The sequence below is a fragment of the Macaca fascicularis genome, chromosome 9 (assembly GCF_037993035.2).
Source record: "Macaca fascicularis isolate 582-1 chromosome 9, T2T-MFA8v1.1".
In the NCBI taxonomy this organism is placed as follows: domain Eukaryota; kingdom Metazoa; phylum Chordata; class Mammalia; order Primates; family Cercopithecidae; genus Macaca; species Macaca fascicularis.
The window spans coordinates 83,391,450-83,413,837 of NC_088383.1; the positions used below are offsets into that span (position 1 = coordinate 83,391,450).

General features: G+C 36.2%; 1 protein-coding gene across 47 annotated transcripts in view; it reads left to right on the forward strand.

Annotated features, from left to right (window-relative positions):
* Positions 1-22,388, forward strand: part of JMJD1C (jumonji domain containing 1C) — a 365,022-nt gene that overhangs the window by 313,418 nt on the left and 29,216 nt on the right. For 22 of the 47 annotated variants that reach the window (XM_074002015.1, XM_074002017.1, XM_045362101.2 and 19 more), the window contains 9 exons: positions 220-344; positions 1,875-2,018; positions 2,116-2,308; positions 2,417-4,095; positions 8,404-8,576; positions 8,837-11,040; positions 16,993-17,194; positions 18,966-19,180; positions 20,139-20,291. In XM_074002015.1, coding sequence (XP_073858116.1) covers positions 220-344; positions 1,875-2,018; positions 2,116-2,308; positions 2,417-4,095; positions 8,404-8,576; positions 8,837-11,040; positions 16,993-17,194; positions 18,966-19,180; positions 20,139-20,291 — 5,088 coding nt within the window. Of the gene's footprint in view, positions 1-219; positions 345-1,874; positions 2,023-2,115; positions 2,309-2,416; positions 4,096-8,403; positions 8,577-8,836; positions 11,041-16,992; positions 17,195-18,965; positions 19,181-20,138; positions 20,292-22,388 lie in introns of all 47 variants that reach the window. The other 25 variants (XM_074002030.1, XM_074002037.1, XM_074002026.1 and 22 more) reach the window with 3 other exon arrangements.

The window sequence follows — 22,388 nt, forward strand, 5'->3', positions numbered from 1 at the left end:
TTCTGTTGAATCAGGAAGTATGTAGGTCTAGTGCAGTGTATATAGTAACTTCAGAATGATTCATTTGAAAGGATATTTATTTACTTCTAAAACATTTTTTTGAAAACTGATAGTTGGATATATTACTGTTATACACTAGCTCATGTTTCTTCTAAAAGGCAGTTATTAAATGAAAATGTCTCCATTTAAGATATTTCTATTTCTTGTGTTTTTTTTAAGGTCCTTATTCCTTAAATGGATACAGAGTGAGAGTATATAGACAAGACTCTGCCACCCAGTGGTTTACTGGCATAATTACTCATCATGATCTCTTCACCCGCACCATGATCGTTATGAATGATCAGGTAAATAGTTTGACTGATATTTTTGTAGAGATTTTAAAAGTTCAGATCGTCTGTGCCCCCCAAAATACATCAACAATTTGATACTAAATAATTTTTTTCTCTATGGTTTTTGTCCTGTAATTCTAGTAAGTTTAAGTGTATCTGATATTTCATAGAGGTCATTTCAGGTCATAGGGAGACAGTGATGCTCAATTTATTTCAACACTGATAAAATCAGTTCCTAAAATAGAGGCATTAAACTCTTTTAATTGATTAGTCTTTTCAAAATCCTTAGATCAGCTAAAATTTTCTTTCTCAGAGTTGCAGTTTTTCTGTCCCTCCAGTAATAAAAATGTTTCCCAAATCGTTTCTTTTCATCAGTGAAAACTTAAACACAAACGCTACAGTTCTTCTCACATCAGATGTCAGTGTTGGTATGCTCAATTAAGTTTTATGGTGAATCTTAAGGATTATAGGTTTCCTATGGAGTTTCTTTGTTTTGTTTTGTTTTGTTTTTGAGATGGAGTCTCGCTCTGTCACCCAGGCTAGAATGCAGTGGCATGATCTCAGCTCACTGTAAGCTCCGCCTCCTGGGTTCATGCCATTCTCCTGCCTCAGCCTCCTGAGTAGCTGGGACTACAGACACCCACCACCACACCCGGCTAATTTTTTTGTATTTTTAGTAGAGACGAGATTTCACCATATTAACCAGGATGGTCTGGATCTCCTGACCTCATGATCCGCCCACCTCGGCCTCCCGAAGTGCTGGGATTACAGGCGTGAGCCACCGAGCCCGAATCCTATGGAGTCTTAAGTACCGGTCTGAAAGTCTTGAGATTTCAGTTTTTTTTTTTAATACAAAAAATATTCATTTTTAAAGCTGTTGTTTATGTAGAAAAAAATATTTATACCTTCCTGCCTGATTGGATTGTGGAGATTATCTGATAGAGCTCTTTTATACACAATTCAAAGTGAATACTTTGGTTAAAATGTAGATAAAATGCTAAATAAATGTTATTCTTTCATTGCGTTTGATTTTTTTCCCTAAAACAGTGACAAACTTTTACCTCTTAAAGTAGAAAACTGCCTTGAATTGTTAAAATAGTTTTAACCGCATTTTAAAAATTATTCATTTGCACAATTTTTATCTTTTTCTTCTCCCTAGAGTCTACCTCTGAGTTTTATTTTACAACTGCTTTTTGAAAATTACTTTGTTTTTAAAATACATTTCATATCTTGGCATCTGTGCTTTTGTTTTGTAGTATCATTGTTGGCATCTGTATTCTTGATTAATACCCTTGTTTTTCAAGATGTACTTGCAGTAAATATATTTGCTTTTTAATTATTGGTTAGCAGTTGAAATGGTAAGTTTCAGAATGTTAAAAAGGTAATTTTGTCTTAAGTGAATAAAGTAAATTATTGTAACAGAATCTTATAAATTAGGGATCCCAAGCTGATTTCTAAACATTTCTACCGAGTAAAGAAATTATACCAAATATTTGATTAGCTCATTCTATTTAATTTTTGTTTTTGTTTTGTATCATGGATTAGGTACTAGAACCACAGAATGTCGATCCTTCTATGGTTCAAATGACCTTTCTAGATGATGTTGTTCACTCTTTGTTAAAAGGTGAAAATATTGGCATTACATCACGACGCAGGTCTCGTGCCAATCACAACGTCAACACTGTTCACGTATGTATGTTATTAGGGATGGATTTCTGTAAAATATTTTTCCTTAGGCTAGTAGAAACCAGGCAGTAAACAATTACTGTTAATTGGTTGTTTTTAGAGCCATTATACACGTGCTCAAGCAAATAGTCCCAGACCAGCAATGAACTCCCAAGCTGCTGTACCAAAACAGAATACGCACCAGCAACAGCAACAAAGAAGTATCCGTCCAAATAAGAGGAAGGGCTCAGATAGCAGTATACCAGATGAAGAGAAGATGAAGGAGGAAAAATATGATTATATATCACGAGGCGGTAGGACCCACTTTTTTTTTTTAAGGGAATGAAAACAAAACAAAAATACATTTTAAAATATGCTTATTTAATGTGAAAAATAAGATTGTTCTTTCTTTAATCCTACAGAAAACCCTAAAGGTAAAAACAAACACTTGATGAATAAAAGAAGGAAACCTGAGGAGGATGAAAAGAAACTAAATATGAAAAGACTTCGAACTGACAATGTTTCAGACTTTTCTGAGAGCAGCGACTCAGAAAATTCAAATAAGAGAATAATAGATAATTCATCAGAACAGAAGTCAGAGAATGAATTGAAAAATAAAAATACTTCAAAAATAAATGGAGAAGAAGGAAAACCCCATAATAATGAGAAGGCAGGAGAAGAGACCCTAAAAGACAGCCAGCCTCCCTGGGATCAAATACAGGAAGATAAAAAACATGAAGAAGCAGAGAAGCGGAAGTCTGTTGACACTCAGCTTCAAGAAGATATGATTATCCATTCATCAGAACAATCCACAGTTTCTGATCATAATTCTAATGATTTACTTCCTCAGGAATGCAGTATGGAAAAAACACATACCATGGAATTACTACCAAAGGAGAAGTTTGTATCCAGACCACCCACACCAAAATGTGTTATTGATATTACAAATGACACTAATTTAGAAAAGGTGGCTCAGGAAAACTCAAGTACCTTTGGCCTTCAGACACTTCAGAAAATGGATCCTAATGTTAGTGATTCAAAACACTCTATTGCAAATGCAAAATTCTTGGAAACAGCAAAACAAGATTCTGACCAGAGCTGGGTCAGTGATGTAGTTAAAGTGGATCTTACCCAATCAAGTGTTACAAATGCTTCTTCAGGAAATGATCACTTGAACATGGAAAAAGAGAAGTATGTCTCTTACATTTCTCCTTTAAGTGCAGTTTCTGTCATGGAAGATAAGCTGCATAAGCGAAGTCCACCTCCAGAGACTATAAAATCTAAACTTAATACTTCAGTAGATACTCACAAGATAAAATCCAGTCCGTCACCTGAAGTTGTTAAACCCAAAATAACTCATTCTCCTGATTCTGTAAAGTCTAAGGCCACTTATGTGAACAGCCAAGCTACTGGTGAAAGAAGACTGGCAAATAAGATAGAACATGAGCTGTCAAGATGCAGTTTTCATCCAATTCCTACTCGAAGCAGTACATTAGAAAATACAAAGAGTCCTCTTATCATTGATAAAAATGAGCATTTTACAGTTTACAGAGATCCTGCACTTATTGGGTCAGAAACAGGAGCTAATCATATTTCACCTTTCCTAAGCCAGCATCCTTTTCCTCTTCACTCCTCATCTCATAGAACCTGTTTAAATCCAGGTACCCATCATCCTGCCTTAACTCCTGCACCCCATTTACTAGCCGGATCATCTAGTCAAACTCCATTACCTACCATTAACACTCATCCTCTGACTAGTGGTCCACACCATGCTGTTCATCACCCTCATTTACTTCCCACTGTGTTACCTGGAGTGCCTACTGCCTCCTTACTTGGTGGCCACCCACGACTAGAGAGTGCTCATGCCAGCAGCTTGAGCCACTTAGCACTAGCACACCAGCAACAACAACAGTTGTTACAGCACCAGTCACCTCATCTTCTTGGACAAGCCCATCCTTCTGCTTCATATAATCAGCTTGGACTTTATCCAATTATTTGGCAGTATCCAAATGGAACACATGCATACTCAGGACTCGGTTTGCCTTCTTCTAAGTGGATTCACCCAGAAAATGCAGTTAATGCTGAAGCTTCATTAAGGAGGGTAAGTTACACTGTAGTTTGCCACATATCAATATAAATGAACATGTACAGGGGCTTTTTCAATATTCCATCTATTTTTTAGGTCATTTCCTATTATAAAATATGTTAGAACTTTTCGGTTGTTTTTCCATACGCTTAGTAACCTCAAGAGTGGGAGCTGAAACCTCAGAAAAGCCTGTTTATAAAAAGAGTTAGTTTAAGGAAGTAAAACTTTATAGATTGTAATATTTATTATACATATAAATTTTGGGTATATTTTCTTTTTTTCTTTTTTTTTTTTTTGAGATGGAGTCTCACTCTGTCACTTGGGCTAGAATGCAGTGTCATGATCTCGGGTCACTGCAACCTCTGCCTCCTGGGTTCAAGCGATTCTTCTGCCTCAGCCTCCTGAGTGAGTAGCTGGGATTACAGGTAGCTGCCACCATGCCTGGCAAATTTTTGTATTTTTAGTAGAGACGGGGTGTTACCATGTTGGGCAGACTGGTCTTGAACTCCTGACCTTGTGATCCACCTGTCTCGGCCTCCCAGAGTGCTAGGATTACAGGCATGAGCCACTGCGCCTAGCTGATTTTTGGTATAAAAATTATACCAAATTATGCATAATTATAATTATACAATAATTATGTGATAATTATATAATACAAATTATACAGAATTGTTTTGCCCAGCCAAATTACCAGAAATGAAATTTCTAAGATTTATATAAAATTGTAAGGCTTTTGATAAATATTATCAAATTATTCTTAAAAACAAATTATTATATTCTCCAGATGTGTATTTGTATATTAATGGTATAGTACGATGTTTGACTATTTAACCCCCTTGTTCCCTTAAGGGTGTTCAAGGTTGCAGATTCCCAGTATTTGAGGGTAAAGCTGCAGCTGAGATTTTGTCTGCCTAACACAGTATTGCTGAAGGTGGTGGTATAAGGCTCTTGTTCATTCATGAGCTATGTGGTTTCTATAGCAAATTCATTTTTACACTAAAAAATGGTTGTTGAGAGCAATACTTGCCCCGGTATAAAAAATGGAAAAATTGATATCACTTTTAAACTCCCAGGAGACAGCCTTGTCCTTTGTACATCCTAGGATGCTCATCAAGTATCCCCCAGAATCTCTTTTTAACACCTTGTTTGTTTTCGTGGTTAAAAAACACACACGTACATAACATTAAATGTGCCATCTTAAACATTTTTAAATATACAGTTCAGTAGTGTTAAGTATGTTCACATTGTTGTGCAGCAGGTCTCTAGAACTTTTTCATCTTGTAAAACTGAAACTATAACCATTAAACACTAATTCCCCTTCCCCGCCAGCCCTTGGCAACCGCCTTTCTTCTGTTTCTGTGGTTTTCATGACTTTAGATACTTTCTGTGAGTAGAATCATAGAATATTTATCCTTTTGTTACTGGCTTATTTAGTTTACTACAATATTCTTGAGGTTCATCCATGTTGCAACATGTGACAGGATTTTCTTCTTATTTGAGGCTGTATAATATTCCACTGTATGTATGTGCCCTATTTTCTTTCTCCATTCATCTGTGTGTGGACACTTGCATTGCTTTCACCTCTTGGCCATGGTGAATAATGCTGCAGTGAACATGGGTGTTTTTTTTGTTTGTTTTTTTGTGGGGTTTTTTTTGAGACGGGGTCTTGCTCTTGTCACCCAAGCTCTAGAGTACAGTGGCGCGATCTCGGCTCACTGCAACCTCTGCCTCACATGGGTGTTTTTAACACCTTAATGTCATCTTTTTTGACAGCTTTCTAAAGTAAAGTGAGATCACAGTTGGGGGTGGTGATTTAGAAGGCAATTTTAGTGACTTTCTCTTTTACTCAGGGATAATATTTATTACATATAACATTAGTGATGCCAATAGATAAAAGCATGCTGTTCGTCATGCCAAAAGTTTGTGAAAGGACAGATTATGTTTTGGGTAGACAGTGGCCACGAGTCTTCTTATCATTCCCAGGTTATGATGGATACACTTTTTTTTTTTTTTTTTTTTTTTTTTTAGATGGAGTCTCACTCTGTTGCGAGGCTGGAGTACAGTGATGCAATCTCAGCTCACTGCAGCCTCCGCCTCCTGGGTTCAAGTGATTCTCCTGCCTCAGCCTCCCAAGTAGCTGGGACTACAGGTTTGCAACACCACACCTGGCTAATTTTTTGTATTTGTAGTAGAGACGAGGTTTCACCATGCTGGCCAGGCTGTTCTCAAACTCCTGACCTCAAGTGATCCGCCTGCCTCGGCCTCTCAAAGTGCTGGGATTACAGGCATGAGCCATCAAGCCCAACCATGTGATGGATTAACTTTGATGATAAGAGGCACCAAATGGTTGATGCTACATCTTGCATAAGGTCTACCAGTTTTGAAAGATGTTTCCTGTGGTTTATTCCTGTTGCAAACATGGACTCCTTTTGGCTCTACTTTCATATGACCTTTGGCATTTAATGAAGTCTCACCAGTGATCCCCACAGTTTATTCTGCACCAGCATCACCACATTTGAGGTTGACAAGATCTCAGTTCCAGAATTATGCTGCCATTGATCACAAGCTTCCCATTACCATTTTGGAGGGTGCTGTTGATCTTGCGGTAGATGGGAATCCTACTAGAACCTGTATGTTACATAGTCAAACTCAGTGAAGAATCACTACTCACTATATTATCCTCTTTACCAGAATAGAAAGCAGGCCTGGTGGTCCAAGTGCCCATATTATCCTCTTTACCAGAATAGAAAGCAGGCCTGGTGGTCCAAGTGCCCTACTGCACTCACATTATTAATTCAAGGTTTCTGTTTTTATTGTTGCACTCACATTTTTATTCTGACCCTTCATTCTCATGTCATTAACCTAGCGGCAGCTGCACAAAGATAAGCTAGCTAGAGGAACCCAGGGGAGCCAAGAGCTTGCTAAAGATTTGTGTCTTTTTCCTTAATATCCAAACTCTAGAAAATGGATTTAAGTAACTTAAAAATGGCTTGGAAAGGAGCAATACTCAGTATGTGTCACACATATATGGACTTAGACCATGACTGTCTAGCCTCCGTGTTTATAAGTACATAAAATATTTTACTAACTGGTCATAAATGTGTTAAACTAAGAACAAGTGTATCGGATTTTTATTTGTTGTATAAAATTACAGCATAAAGGAGTAAATTTGAATAGCATTTTGAGCAAAAAATAAAAATGTCTTATCCTCCACTGTTGACCAAAAGTGAAGAAACAATACAGGCATAAGACACTATTATTAAGAAATAATTTTGAATGGCATATTATACATCAAAACTTTGTTGTCATTGCCATAATTGATTGCTGTTTAAGATTTCTGGATCTTGGGGAACTGAGGCCGTTTGAGACACATATTTGATCCTTATGTGTATATTTATGTATTTTTCTCTTATGTGGGGTTTATGGCTATAGTGTATGTTTTTAATCTAATTTCATAGCAGTATATTTTTGGCATGATATATTGCTTTTGCATTATTTTAAGAAGTAAAATGTATTCCCTTTGTTAGGGAATAAATTAGAGAAAATACAAAGGAGGTTGTATTTTCCTGCTATTTGACTGTCATCCTGTTAACAAATTCATAAAACATGTTCTGGAAGAATGTCAGTGAGTAAGAATATAGAAAAATCCTTAAGCATGTAATCAGATAGCTGCATGTCTCGATGTAGAGGTTGCTGTCACCTTATATTCAGTTACGAGACAGGCAGCATATTGATGTAAAAAATTAACTTTATTAGACCTCTATACCTCCAAGGTTAATGGTCCAATCTTGTTTATAGCTTAGAGTGAAATGAGGAGTGCATTTGGGTTTTGAAATGTAATTATCTGCCAGTTGTCAGTAAATTGTTACATTGGAAAAGTTAATTATTTCTGTTGACAAAAATTGACAAATTAATTTGGTTATAATTTCTACTTCTGGTGAAATGTGTTTTAGGAATATTCTGTTTTTACTGTTAGCAATATATATTCTTTTGCTGTTAAAATCTTAGGAAATCATATAAGCTAGGTTCTGTATATGGCATTTATAGTAAATTAAAGGCACTGATTTCAAGATCTATTTTTAGTAAGATGACAATAAGTTATTCTTTAATACTGATTATGATATGGAAAAATCTGTATAATTATGTTATTATTTGACTATTTCTCATAAGATGTATTTAGAAAAGTTACAAGTTTCCCAAATAAGCTGCTATTTGAATGAACTCATAAACCACCAAGATCATACCCAGTCCTACTGTGACACGGTGTTTAGCTTTTTCTAGTAACTGAAATCTAGGTTTTTTGTTTTGTTTTGTTTTTAATAGAATTCTCCCAGTCCTTGGCTACATCAGCCCACCCCTGTGACCTCAGCAGATGGTATTGGATTACTTAGTCACATTCCTGTCAGACCTTCCAGTGCAGAGCCTCATCGGCCTCTTAAAATTACAGCCCATTCCAGTCCACCACTGACAAAAACTTTAGTAGATCATCATAAGGAGTAAGTTCACCAATGCTTAAAAATTATAAATACCTTGTTCATAATTTTTCTTAATTCGCCTTTTAAACAGTTAATTTTAAGTTAACACATATCTTAAGATTAGGCTTGTTCTGTTTTGATATTTCTTCAAATTTGTTATAATAATAGAGTACATGCAAAGATGTCTTTTACTTTCATAGTAGAATGATATTGCATAGAAGCTATCTTTGTATTTTGCAAGAAAAAGTGGTTACAGAAATATTTGTGTATTTTCTTTACAGAGAATTAGAAAGGAAAGCTTTTATGGAACCATTACGGTCTGTTGCATCCACGTCAGCAAAAAATGACCTGGATCTAAATAGGTCACAGACTGGAAAAGATTGTCACTTACATAGGCATTTTGTGGATCCAGTATTAAATCAATTACAGAGACCACCCCAGGAGACTGGAGAGAGATTAAACAAATACAAAGAGGAACACCGTCGAATTCTTCAAGAAAGTATTGATGTTGCTCCCTTTACAACTAAAATCAAGGGACTTGAGGGTGAGAGAGAGAATTATTCCAGAGTGGCATCATCATCGTCCAGTCCTAAAAGCCATGCCATCAAACAAGATATGGATGTAGAACGCTCAGTATCAGATCTTTATAAAATGAAGCACTCAGTGCCTCAGAGTTTACCCCAAAGTAACTATTTCACTACATTGTCTAATAGTGTGGTCAATGAACCACCAAGATCATACCCATCCAAAGAAATTTCAAATATTTATGGTGATAAACAGAGTAATGCCCTTGCAGCAGCAGCAGCTAATCCTCAAACTCTGACTTCATTTATAACATCTCTTTCAAAGCCTCCACCTTTGATTAAACACCAACCAGAAAGTGAAGGTTTAGTAGGCAAGATACCAGAACATCTTCCTCATCAGATTGCATCTCACTCAGTAACAGCCTTCAGAAATGACTGTAGGAGTCCTACCCATTTGACAATTTCTTCTACAAATACACTCCGCAGTATGCCTGCATTACATAGAGCACCAGTATTTCACCCACCAATCCATCACAGCCTGGAAAGAAAGGAAGGCAGCTATAGTAGCCTTTCCCCTCCAACTTTAACTCCTGTGATGCCAGTAAATGCTGGTGGTAAAATTCAAGAGTCACAGAAGCCTCCAACTCTAATACCCGAGCCAAAAGACTCTCAGGCAAATTTTAAGAGTTCTTCAGAACAGAGTTTGACAGAGATGTGGAGACCTAATAATAACTTCAGCAAAGAGAAAACCGAATGGCATGTGGAGAAAAGCAGCGGAAAGTTACAGGCTGCTATGGCATCTGTCATTGTGCGTCCGTCTTCTAGTACAAAAACTGATAGTATGCCAGCAGTGCAGTTAGCTTCTAAAGATCGAGTTAGTGAAAGATCTTCAGCTGGGGCACATAAAACAGATTGCCTCAAACTAGCAGAAGCCGGAGAAACTGGAAGAATCATTTTGCCAAATGTGAATTCAGACAGTGTTCACACAAAATCTGAAAAAAACTTTCAGGCTGTCTCACAGGGCAGTGTTCCCAGTTCAGTCATGTCTGTAAATACAATGTGTAATACCAAAACGGATGTAATCACATCTGCTGCCGATACTACCAGTGTTTCCAGCTGGGGTGGTTCAGAAGCAATTTCTTCTTTATCAAATACCATTTTGGCCTCTACATCATCAGAATGTACATCTTCAAAAAGTGTCAGTCAGCCAGTGGCTCAAAAACAAGAATGCAAGGTCAGCACCACAGCACCAGTTACGTTAGCCAGTAGTAAGACAGGAAGTGTTGTTCAACCCAGTTCTGGGTTCTCAGGCACAACTGATTTTATCCATTTAAAAAAGCACAAGGCAGCATTGGCTGCAGCTCAGTATAAAAGTAGTAATGTCAGTGAGACTGAACCTAATGCTATAAAAAGTCAGACACTTTCAGCCTCCCTTCCTCTTGATAGCACTGTAATCTGTAGTACAATTAACAAAGCAAACTCTGTAGGAAATGGGCAAGCTTCCCAGACAAGTCAACCAAACTACCATACTAAACTGAAAAAGGCCTGGCTCACCAGACATTCAGAAGAAGATAAAAATACTAATAAAATGGAAAATTCAGGGAATTCTGTATCAGAAATTATTAAGCCATGTTCTGTCAATTTAATAGCCTCTACATCTAGTGATATACAAAATAGTGTAGATAGTAAGATCATAGTTGATAAATATGTAAAAGATGATAAAGTCAATAGGAGAAAAGCCAAAAGAACTTATGAATCTGGCTCTGAAAGTGGAGACTCAGATGAAAGTGAAAGCAAGTCAGAGCAAAGGACTAAAAGACAACCTAAGCCAACTTACAAAAAGAAGCAAAATGATTTGCAGAAGAGAAAAGGTGAAATAGAAGAAGATTTGAAACCCAATGGAGTTCTCAGCAGGAGTGCCAAAGAAAAAAGTAAACTGAAGTTGCAAAGCAACAGTAATAGTAAGTCAGTTACTTTGTTTTATCTCAGGTAAAATGGGCTGAATGTTTTAGCTGAATTAGTGTGCTTCTTTAAAGATCAGTGAGCTTAAAGGCATCCTTTGTCTTCATTTGCATGCCTTACCTTTATGTGTATGCTCATTGATCTCGTTTCTACATTTCACAAACATTTCCCCTTTAAGAGGAAATGAGAGAACACTTATTCCTCCATTTTTAAAAGACTTGTAGAAATATATGTTTTACCTGACAGTCATTGTAGGTAATTTGCATAACTCAGCATGGAATTTAGTAGTTACTCGTATTTTGGCCATTTTTAAGAATTGTCAAAATGCAGTTATGGCTGTCACACCAAAAGTGGATTCGTAATATCAGCTAAGATATTTACCTCTACCAAGATGTAGTCAGGAAAGAAATGCTACTCACATACGCATATTTTGAGGCACATTTCTAGAAGACAGTTACACTTGTCCCTGGGTATACCTGTGGGGGATTGGTTTCAGGACCCCCCCCCCCGCCCCACGGATACCAAAATTCACAGATGTGCACATCCCTTATATAAAATAGCATAGTACAGTCATGTGCTGCATAACAACTTTTCAGTCAGTGACAGAATGCACAGCTGGGTACAGTGGCTCACTCCTGTAATCCCATCACTTTGGGAAGCTGAGGCAGGAGGATCACTTGAGCTGGGGTGGTTGAAGCTGCAGTGAGCCATGACTGCACCACTGCACTCCAGCCTGGGCAACAGAGCAAGACCATGTCTCAAAAAATAAACAAAAAATGATGGAATGTATATATGACAGTGGTCTCATGAGATTGTAAGACTATGTTTTTATTATACCTTTTTCTTTGTTTAGATACGTAAATACTTTGTGTTACAATTATCTATAGTATAAAGTACAGTAAATACTGTACAGCTTTGTAAGCTGGGTTTGTGTAAGTACATTCTATGAAGTTCCCACAATGAGGAAATTGCCTAATAGTGTATGACTATATTTGCGTGAAACCTACACACATCCTCCCATATACTTTAAATCATCTCTAGATTCCTTATAATGCCTAACACAATCCTTACACATCACTTCATTCATGCAGGATTGAACATAGTACTCTGCACACGGCAAGTTAAAGTTTTGCTTTTTTGGAACTTTGTAGAATATTTTTTTCTCTTGAGTATTTTTGATCCATGGTAGGTTGAACCCATGGGTTTAGAACCCACAGTTAATGGAGGGCCAATTTTACTTCAGAGTAATATGAATGTGGACTATATTTCACTCTTATATCATCTGGTGACAAAATGGGAAGCTTATGGAAATTATTATCTATTTAATGCTGCTCATTCAAACAGTCCTTAATGGGTAAAAATTAATATAAGGGGAGGCTTGTGGTTTTGTGTATTCATTTCGATGTTAAAGAATTGCCAAATTAATAGCTTCAAAACTGATTTTATATCCTTTGTGGCAACAGCTGGACAAACTAAGGGATACTTAACAGTAATATTCACTATAAAGTGTTTCTATATCATTTTACTCTAGTAGTAGTTTTTCTCAGTTTGCTTATTTCTTTTTAGGTATGTTGCACAATGCAGAAAGCACTTAGTTTCACTATGTCCGTGTGTTCATCCACATACAATATATGAAATATCTGTGACAGTGTGGACACTCAAGAAGTACTTTCACAAGCACTTGGATGCTTGAAGGCTCCCATTTGTGCTTTTTAACTGAATGAGGTTTTCCCACATGCCTGTGTGGAAACCAGAGGCAAAGTGAAGGAGAGGAAAACAGGAGGATGGAGTCATAGAAAAGGACAGTCAGAAAGTGAAAGAACAAAGGACAAACTCAACTAGAGCCAGAGACTGACAGACTGAAATGCAAGCATAGTCAGAAGACAGAGAGGGGGATTAACATCGAAGGATACCTGCCATTTACTTGAATATTGGATTATATACAGAGTTGCTTTTTCTTATGTGTTCCCCTTACTCTCCCTCACTGCCCCCATGAATTCATAATAGGCTTAGTGTGAGCAATTTAATTGTTTCTTTTCTGTTTTATATGACATTTCCTTTGGTGTTGGGTGTTCAGATACTTGAGTAAAACTTAAAAAGCAAAAACAAAAAAACCAGATAGGTACCTTCCAGGTTTTAATGCCTAGAAAACTCTCGTGAAGTTAAATTTATAAAATTAAGTCTTAGTGAAATATGTATTCTCTTTTCATCTTGAGACGAATATACATATTCACAAGTAAGTTCTAAGAAAAGGACCAGAATGAGTGCCTATTTTCTCCCCAGGTTGTAATGTTTAGTCAAATCTCGCCTGCTTGGTAACTAGCATGTAGCTTTAGAGAGGCTGTTTTATGACCCATTTGTTCACCAAGTCCAAAGTAATATTAAGTCAATATTAGATGTCATCTGTTAATTGTGGACAGAGTTGACTTGCTTTTCTTCTAGGCTACCTAGAAAAGTTTTTTTTTCCTTAAATATTTTTTAGAGACAGTCTCCCTATATTGCCCAGGTTGGAGTGCAGTGGCTATTCACAGGTGTAACCATAGTGCACAGCAGCCTCCAACTCCTGGTCTCAGGCTGTCCTCCTGCCTCAGTCTCCTGAGCACAGAAAAGTTCTTTAAGTTGGTAGTTTTCATAAGTCAGGGAACTTCTAAATATGAATGGATTATCTACTTCATAGATTAAATAATGTCCATTCTCTTTCTAATGTTTAATAGAATTGTCATCAGTCATGGTTAATCAAAAAGAATGAGTTAGGCTTACACCTCAACTGTGTAATGTGATTATGTACGCCATGATACATGTATAATTATATATTTTATATACACATACACATAATAGTGTGTTTCTTAGTACATTAAAGCTAGATATAATAGATTCTGTTTTATCTACTGTTTTGGAATGTTTTCCTATCTGCTACCTCTTTGTTTCTCTTAATTAAAAGTCAGCCACTTTTTCGCCACTGATTTTTATGTTTCATTTACTTCTATCTTACATTTTATCTAATTTTTACATTTAATTTTATGATCTGAAACTGCCACTATATTTAAATATATAAATTCTACAATACACAAAACCAGTGGTTTATGATCACAGTTAATTTCTGTATCTCCAAAAAAAAATTTTTTTAAGGGGGTGGCATATTAGAGATTAATGTTTGGCGAGTATTTGTCTCTTATTTTCTTCCTCCCCAGTTTTCTGTTAGAGCAGCTATTTGTGGATTTGCTACTAGAGAACTAAGGTTCTTACTATAAATGAAGAAGTATCCATTGAGTTAGGTATTTTTTTGTTGACTAAGTATCTTAATCTCAAACTTTTAGATTTTATATATTGCCAGTAAAGTATATATATATGGAATTGAAGGATGAAGTTTTCTTTATTGTACAAATACTATGACAGTTAAATTCATAAAAGGAGTTAGTTGCAGTCGTGTGTGGCCTTGTCTATAAGCAAAAATTATAATATCAAAAGCTCTCCGTATGAATTGGGCCTTTTAAGTCTTTGTACTCATTTATTATTTTATTGAAAAAAGCTCCAAGTGCCTGTTTTGTGTCACATAATTGAGATTTGCACTTTGAAATGTCTGATTCTTTAGTACTATCTAACTTGTTCACAGTGGTATGGTGATCCATACTCTGAACTGTTCCATTATCTGGAATTAAAGGCATATAGTAAAAATGGAAATAGACTGTATTTAGTTTATTCTAGTGTAATAAATTGAAAAGTAAATAGATGATTAGAAGCAAGTGTATCAAATAAAAGCTTATCAGCAGTATAACAATTCTGTCATTCATTCCAACTTGTAAAAACTCTGAATATTTTACACAGTTCATAGGAAAAATCTGTCTTTTGCACAGTGGAGGAAATAACCTTTTCCATAAGTCTTCTGGAAATGGGTTTATACCATAACTGGGAGATGTGGTGTGTGGTTATACACGTGGGTGTTTCTCTAGTGGATTAAGCCAAATGGCTCCTTACCCTAAATTAGAGACAGAGAGGGGAAAGCATGTAATTACAAAGAACGAGGCAGCAATTCTAGAAGTGCTTAATAATTGGACCTGATTTCAAATGGGCCACTCCATATGGTTTATTTAAACACAGTGCTTTCTAAGTTTCTGCAAGAAGTATATAGTCTCAGGAGAATAGCTGTACCTCTGATCCACACATTGGGCATGATTAGAAAACACAAGGGTAGGAAATATAGTTTATTCTTTCTGCATGACAGAAATAGCAAACTGTGTAAATCTAATGTCTGACATATAGATACAGTAATATGGGTGCAGTAAGAATACAATTAGAAGTTAAAGCCAACAACTAATTGCTGATCCCAACATAGCTTGCTTTTATTTTATTTTATTTATATATATTCCAGCCTGGAATCCAGTGGCACAATCTCACCCTACTGCAACTTCTGCCCCCTGGGCTCAAGCAGTTCTTGTGCCTCAGCCTCCTCAGTGGCTGGAATTACAGGTGCGTGCCACCATGCCTGCCTAATTTTTGTATTTTTAGTAGAGACAGGGTTTCACCTGTTGGCCAGACTGGTCTCAAATTCCTGGCCTCAAGTGATCCACCCACCTCGGCCTCCCAAAGTTCTGGGATCACAGGCGTGAGCCACTGCGCCTGGACCCCAACATAGCTTGTCTTTTTTTTTTCTTTCTTTCTTTTTTTCTTTTAAGGACGGAGTCTTGCTCTGTCGCCGGGCTGGAGTGCAGTGGTACAGTGTCAGCTCACTGCAACCTCTACCTCCCAGGTTCAAGTGATTCTCCTGCCTCAGCCTCCCGAGTAGCTGGGACTACAGGCACACGCCACCATGCCTGGCTAATTTTTTGTATTTTAATAGAGATGGGATTTCACCATGTTGGTCAGGCAGGTCTCAAACTCCTGACCTCAGGTGATCCGCCCACCTCAGCCTCCCAAAGTGCTGGGCTTACAGGCATGAGCCACTGCACTTGGCCAACTTGCTTTTAAATAAATACGTTTTTAAAAATTTTAATAGACAACATTTAATTTTTGGAGTTCCTCTCAGTCCAGAAATTCTTCCTACTCTCTAGATGACAGATGACTTGAGCCAGTGTTCTTATACTTATTAAACAGAAGTCAGTGAATGTGATGGAGCAATGATGTAGAGTATGTAAATAAGTTGATTTTGTTTTCATATATTAGACTGTAAAATGCATTACAGTTTTGTCCTTTTTACTTTTTTGATAGCTTTTTAAATTCATCAATAAAGATAGCCAAGTTAATTTTTTTTTCCTTTTACTTTCTTCGAACGCTTTTATTTTTCTAAAAGACACTGCCACCATCAGTATGTTGATATCAAATGCAGGGTATTATAATAAAGGAAAGATGTTAGGAGAAATAGCTCAGCACGTCTTCTCCCAAATACAGGTATTATAAAATTACCACTTGTCTTAATGAGCCACACTTACCTTGGAAAATCAGATGTGTATTTCAATAGAAATATGTTGAGACTAACCTGTAGTTTCTAAATATATAAACCTTTGATCTTTACGTTCTTGCTGTGGATCTTGAAAGAGCTTTCTCCTACATAAACCAACTTTTGGTATAGAAGGACTGTATTTTCAGTTACTGATATACACAGAATATGAAAGATTCTTACGTTTGCTGTTATACATACATGAATATTTAATATTTAAAGAGTTTAGTCAGCTGGAAAACTTAGTTCTCCATTTTCAGTACCCTGACATAAGAGAGGTTCATTTGGTTAGTAGAATTGGTTAGTAAGTAAATAGAAATGCTGCTGCAGACTTTTTAGTCATTAATTGGTACCTAGAGCTGTTAATGTCTTTGCTTCTTTACTGAAGTCTTACTGTATTATCACAATATACTGACTTGAATTTCATGTATATATATATGTGACTTGAATTTAATCTCAAGGAGTTTAACTTTCTACAAGGCATAACCTTGCTAAAACTTTCCTACTGATTTTACAGCTGGCATTCCTCGTTCAGTATTGAAAGATTGGCGTAAAGTCAAGAAGCTGAAGCAAACTGGGGAATCCTTTTTACAGGATGACTCCTGCTGTGAGATAGGGCCTAATTTACAAAAGTGCCGAGAATGTAGACTTATTCGCAGTAAAAAAGGAGAAGAACCAGCTCACTCACCAGTATTTTGTAGATTTTACTACTTTAGACGGTAAGTGGAAATATGAGATTGGGAAAAAAGTAATTTATTGATTCGGTATTGGAAATTATATAGTTGTTATTCTTAGTGTCCCTTTTGGATGGGGGAATAAATCTTTGAGTCTCCATGTTTTGGAAACATTATAAAAGAGTTATTAAATGTTTTTTGTGCTAACTTTTAACAATTTCTAACTATTAGACTAAATACATAATTATTACTTATGTTCCATATGACCTTTCTGTTCTGAGAGATTTATTCTTAATGAGAAAAAGGTTTTTTTCTGAACAGTTGTTAACCTATATACTAATTTTATATAAATATTACCAAATAATAGTTTAAAATTAAAAACTTAAAGGTAGACTTGTAAGAGTTCAACTGAAGAATAGCTGGATAACCCAGACAGTAAAGACTAATTAACATGTCACACTCCAGAATCAGTCATTCCTAGTTGTGAATTCCATCTCTGTCCCTTAGTTCCTGTGTGAGTTTATTAACTATGGTAGGACAGCTAAGCCTGTCTCATCTGCAAAATGTAAATGTTAGTACCTGCCTAACAGAGCTTTAATGAAGGTTAAATGAGATAAAGTATGCCAAGTCCTTAAGCACATATGAAATGCTCTATTGTTAGCTGTAATTACCTGAGAAAGGTAAGAAACTCAGTTTCTCTGTAAGAAACTGAGACACTTTACTCTGCTGAATACATTATGCTAGTAGCCCAGTGTAGACCTCCAAAAATACGTGTTGATAAGAATGGACCAGGTTCTCTTTCTTCCTCACTTTGTAGCCAACAATCCCCAAAGGACAGACAATTTCAGGGAATAATTATAAGAGGTAATACCCATGGAAGTGCAGAAGAGATGAAAAAAGGAATCAAAAGGAAAGTAGGTTTGAGGTGATAAGAAAATCTAGGAAAAGTCTGAAGTAAAGAAATATTCAGGCAAACATTATACCATAAAACCAAAATAAGATGCTGGGTTATGACAAAAAGGAGAAATTTGGTTTAAAAAGAAGGAAACTTTGGAAAGGATAATGAAGATATGAAAAATAGGGATAAATGAAATGTTGCTGTTCATATGAAAAACACAGTATGACTTATATTTTAGACATCACCTATTTGAGAGTAAAGAGAGTTAAGTACAAGATAATTGAGGAATAACCACCAGCCAGTAAGAGAATGGCAATTTTGGCTTCCATTTACTATAAACTTCTCTGAATAGAGTAGTTATTTGGATATCAGAAGCTAAGAGCAAGTAAGCACATCAATGGGGTTGCTATAAAACTATTAAGAATTTCATCCTTGTTCTCAGTCACTTCAGTAATGTTTCAATTTAATTAATGAAAATGTATGTATACTTGGCATTTTTAAAGTCGTCCTTGTGAAAGGCTTAAGTTGATTTAGGGCATTTCAGCTTTAGTGATTCCTGATTTAGATTATGTATAAAATAATAGCATTGCTCTGGGCAACATTGGACCCACATTTTTACTCTTGTCATTCATCAAACACTTAAACAGTTTTCATTTTGTTGGAGTTAAGTAAATATAAGTGATCTAATTTCTTGAAATAACCTAAAATTAGTACTACTTATTGCCATTTGCATAACACCTATGAGTTATTTAAATTAATTCAATAATTAGTGTGTGAAGAATTAACCTGTTTTCCTGTTTTTAATGTAATTCATATTTTATAATACAATATAAACATAATTATAAATTTACAACTTTAAAGACTGGACTTACATTTTAATATGTTGGTACCTAATGCTTTTATGTTTTAATATTTCAGGTTGTCATTTAGTAAAAACGGAGTAGTTAGAATAGATGGTTTCTCTTCTCCTGACCAATATGATGATGAAGCTATGAGTTTGTGGACACATGAAAATTACGAAGATGATGAACTAGATATAGAGACTTCTAAATATATCTTGGATATAATAGGTGATAAGTTCTGTCAATTAGTAACATCTGAAAAAACAGCTTTGTCCTGGGTGAAAAAGGATGGTAAGGAAGTTAAATATAACATGAACTGCACAAATTTCATTTTAAGAATTTCTTTGAATTATGTTTAATCTGTGAAAGAAGTCCCTAATCTTATCTAATCTTGTTGATTTTTAATTATGATAATGATACCTTTTTACAATATGTATTTAAGGTTACAGATATTTTCCTGTAGAGGGTGAATTGAGTCAATTAACCATTTATGAAATCACAATAGTATTTTGCTGTTTCTGCCATTACAACATAAATTAATGTGTTAAACCCACTTTGGATGCAAATTGTGAAATTTCAACATTTGGCTTATAAAGACATAATCTACCCCAATTATTTGTATTGGAATCTCACCTTTACTCCCTGTTTAACTGTTTCCTTTGGCAAATAACCTGTCTGGGTATCAAGCAGGTCTGGAAAATAGGAAAGATAACTATGTCGTTAATTTGTTGAGAAAGTTATGTTAATTATGTTTACTTAAGTACTTAATAGTTCGTAACATAGTAGACGCTCTAAATATTAGCTTCTTTTCCTTCCCTTCCTTGAAATCACTGGTTTGCCCCTCAAGGGACACTTAGTAATAACTGGAGACATCTTTGGTTGCATAACTGAGGGAGTTAAGGATATGTTGCCAACATCTAATAGGTAGAGGCTACAGATGCCACTGAACAGTCTGCAATGCACAGAGTAATCCCTCCCAACAAAGAATTATTCAACCTAAAATGTCAAAAGTACCAGAGTTGAGAAACCCTGCTTACGTGTAAGCCATTTTTATTTTTCACTTATGATCATTTGTGAGTCTTCTAAAGAGAATTACTAATTACTTCAAGAAGTCTATTGGTCTTCAGTTAATATAGCCTTGAAAGTTCTCGGTTTGCCTTTACATTTTTATTTCTTCTGTATTTCAGCCAAAATTGCCTTGGAAAAGAGCATGTTTGCCTTTAAAATTTTTGTTTTTTCTGTATTTCAGCCAAAATTGCCTGGAAAAGAGCAGTGAGAGGAGTCCGGGAGATGTGTGATGCATGTGAAGCAACATTGTTTAACATTCACTGGGTCTGCCAAAAATGTGGATTTGTGGTCTGCTTAGATTGTTACAAGGCAAAGGAAAGGAAGAGTTCTAGAGGTGGGTATATAAGTTTACATAAATTGAAGTTTTTATAATATTTTCTCTAGGATCACTCTTCTAGAACATCAGCTGTGTTTTTTTATTCCTACCTTCCTTATTAATGTATTAAGGAATTTTTTTTTCAGTTTGTTTTTAAGAGGAGAAGTAACCAGTTTATTAATGGCTGTATTTTCTAGAATTAAATTGCATCTACACCCATCAGCCTCATGAGTGTATCCATCTTCTCATTTCAGTCAGATAGTTCCTTAATGTAGCCCAAATTTAGGTTCGGCTTTGTTGCTTTAAGATTCCAATGTGTGGGCCAGGCACTGTGACTCATGCCTATGTGCTTTGGGATTAGGCAGGAGGATCACTTGAGCTCAAGGGTTCAAGGTTACACTGAGCTTTGATTGTGCCACTGCACTCCACTCTAGGGGACAGAGCAAGACCCTGTCTCTATTGAAAAATTTTTTAAAAGACTGCAATGTGGTAGAAGCCTGAAGTCCTCTAGGACCTGTGAATTACACAGTCATACTTTATAAGTCACAGTTGAAAACTTACTAGTGTAAATGTAAATTGATTTTCCTAAATATTGGTCTTTAGAGTACAAATACAAATGTTGAGGAATATGCGGCCACCCACCCCATTTATCCCCATTTTTCTGTTTTGTTTGGAGACAGCGTCTCACTTTGTCACCCAGGCTGGAGTACTGTGGTGCAGTCTCAGCTCACTGCAGCCTCAAACTCCTGGGCTCAAGCGATCCTCCCACCTCAGCCTCCTGAACAGCTGGAACTACAGGCACACACTACCATACCTCACTAATTTTGTTGTATTTTTCATAAAGAGAGGGTTTCATCATGTTGCCCAAGCTGACTCCAGTTCTTAGAGAATAAAAAAGAAATCTTTATAATTTGGAAACAGCCTTTCAATTATTTCTAATTTCTAGGTAAACAAATGGCACAAAAACAGTGTTCTGTTTATTAATACAGCTAGAGATAATGTAAAGTTTAAAAAAGGAAGTAGGCCGGGCATGGTGGCTCGTGCCTGTAATCTCAGCACTTTGGGAGGCCAAGGCTGGCTTCCAAAGATTGCTTGAACCCAGGTGTTCAAGACCAGCCTGGGCAACATGGCAAAACCCTGTCTCTACAAAAAAATACAAAAACTCAGCTGCGCATGGTGGTGTGTGCCTGTAGTCCCAATTACCTGGGATGCTGAGGTGGGAGGATCACCTGAACCCAGGAGATGGAGGCTGCAGTGAATTGTGATTGCCCCGTTGCACTCCAGCCTGGGTGACGCAGTGCTACCCTGTCTCAAAAAGGAAGTAATTAAATGAATCAAAAGTGTTTTAGATAGATTATCCAAGGCAATTTTGGAAGTGACTACCTAAAACTGGTATTGAATTTTTTGTTGGGAGTAGACTTCTGATGAAATAAGAGAATTAGAACTGTGGAAACGTTAGAAGTATTTAGTATAGATTGTCTGTCTCAAAGTAATGAATGTCATTTTCATTTCAGGCAGCTCTTTTTTCAGAGTAGTATATCAGGTAGATGAACCATGATTTAACCATCAGTATTTTCTACTGATAGGATTACCAAAGTCGCTTACCCTTTCTTACCAAAGAAACCTGAGCAAATGTGAAAGCATAGCTGAACATCTACAGCTAAGTGTTTCTGGGATATGCAATAAATACGTTAATATGAGTAAAATGTGAAACCATAATACATGTATTTTGACATTTTCAATTCTTATAAAACTTGATGACATGATGTGCATTTCAAATTCCTTTTTCCTGGTTTCATATTACTTTTGGTTTTCCTTTGCCAAATTAAAAAAGTTAATTTTAATTTACTCTGTTTTGCTGTGTTGTATGTATGTATATATATGTAAGCTACCATAAATTCTTTCTTTGAATAAGATAAAGAGTATTAAAACTAAATTGATGTATTACTGCTGATTTTCTTTTTCTTCTTTTTTTTTTTTTTGGATGTTGTCATTGAGACGGAGTTTCACTCTTGTTGCCCAGGCTGGAGTGCAGTGGCGCAATCTTGGCCTCCTGGATTCAAGTAATTCTCCTGCCTCAGCCTCCCGAGTAGCTGGGAATTACAGGCATGGGCC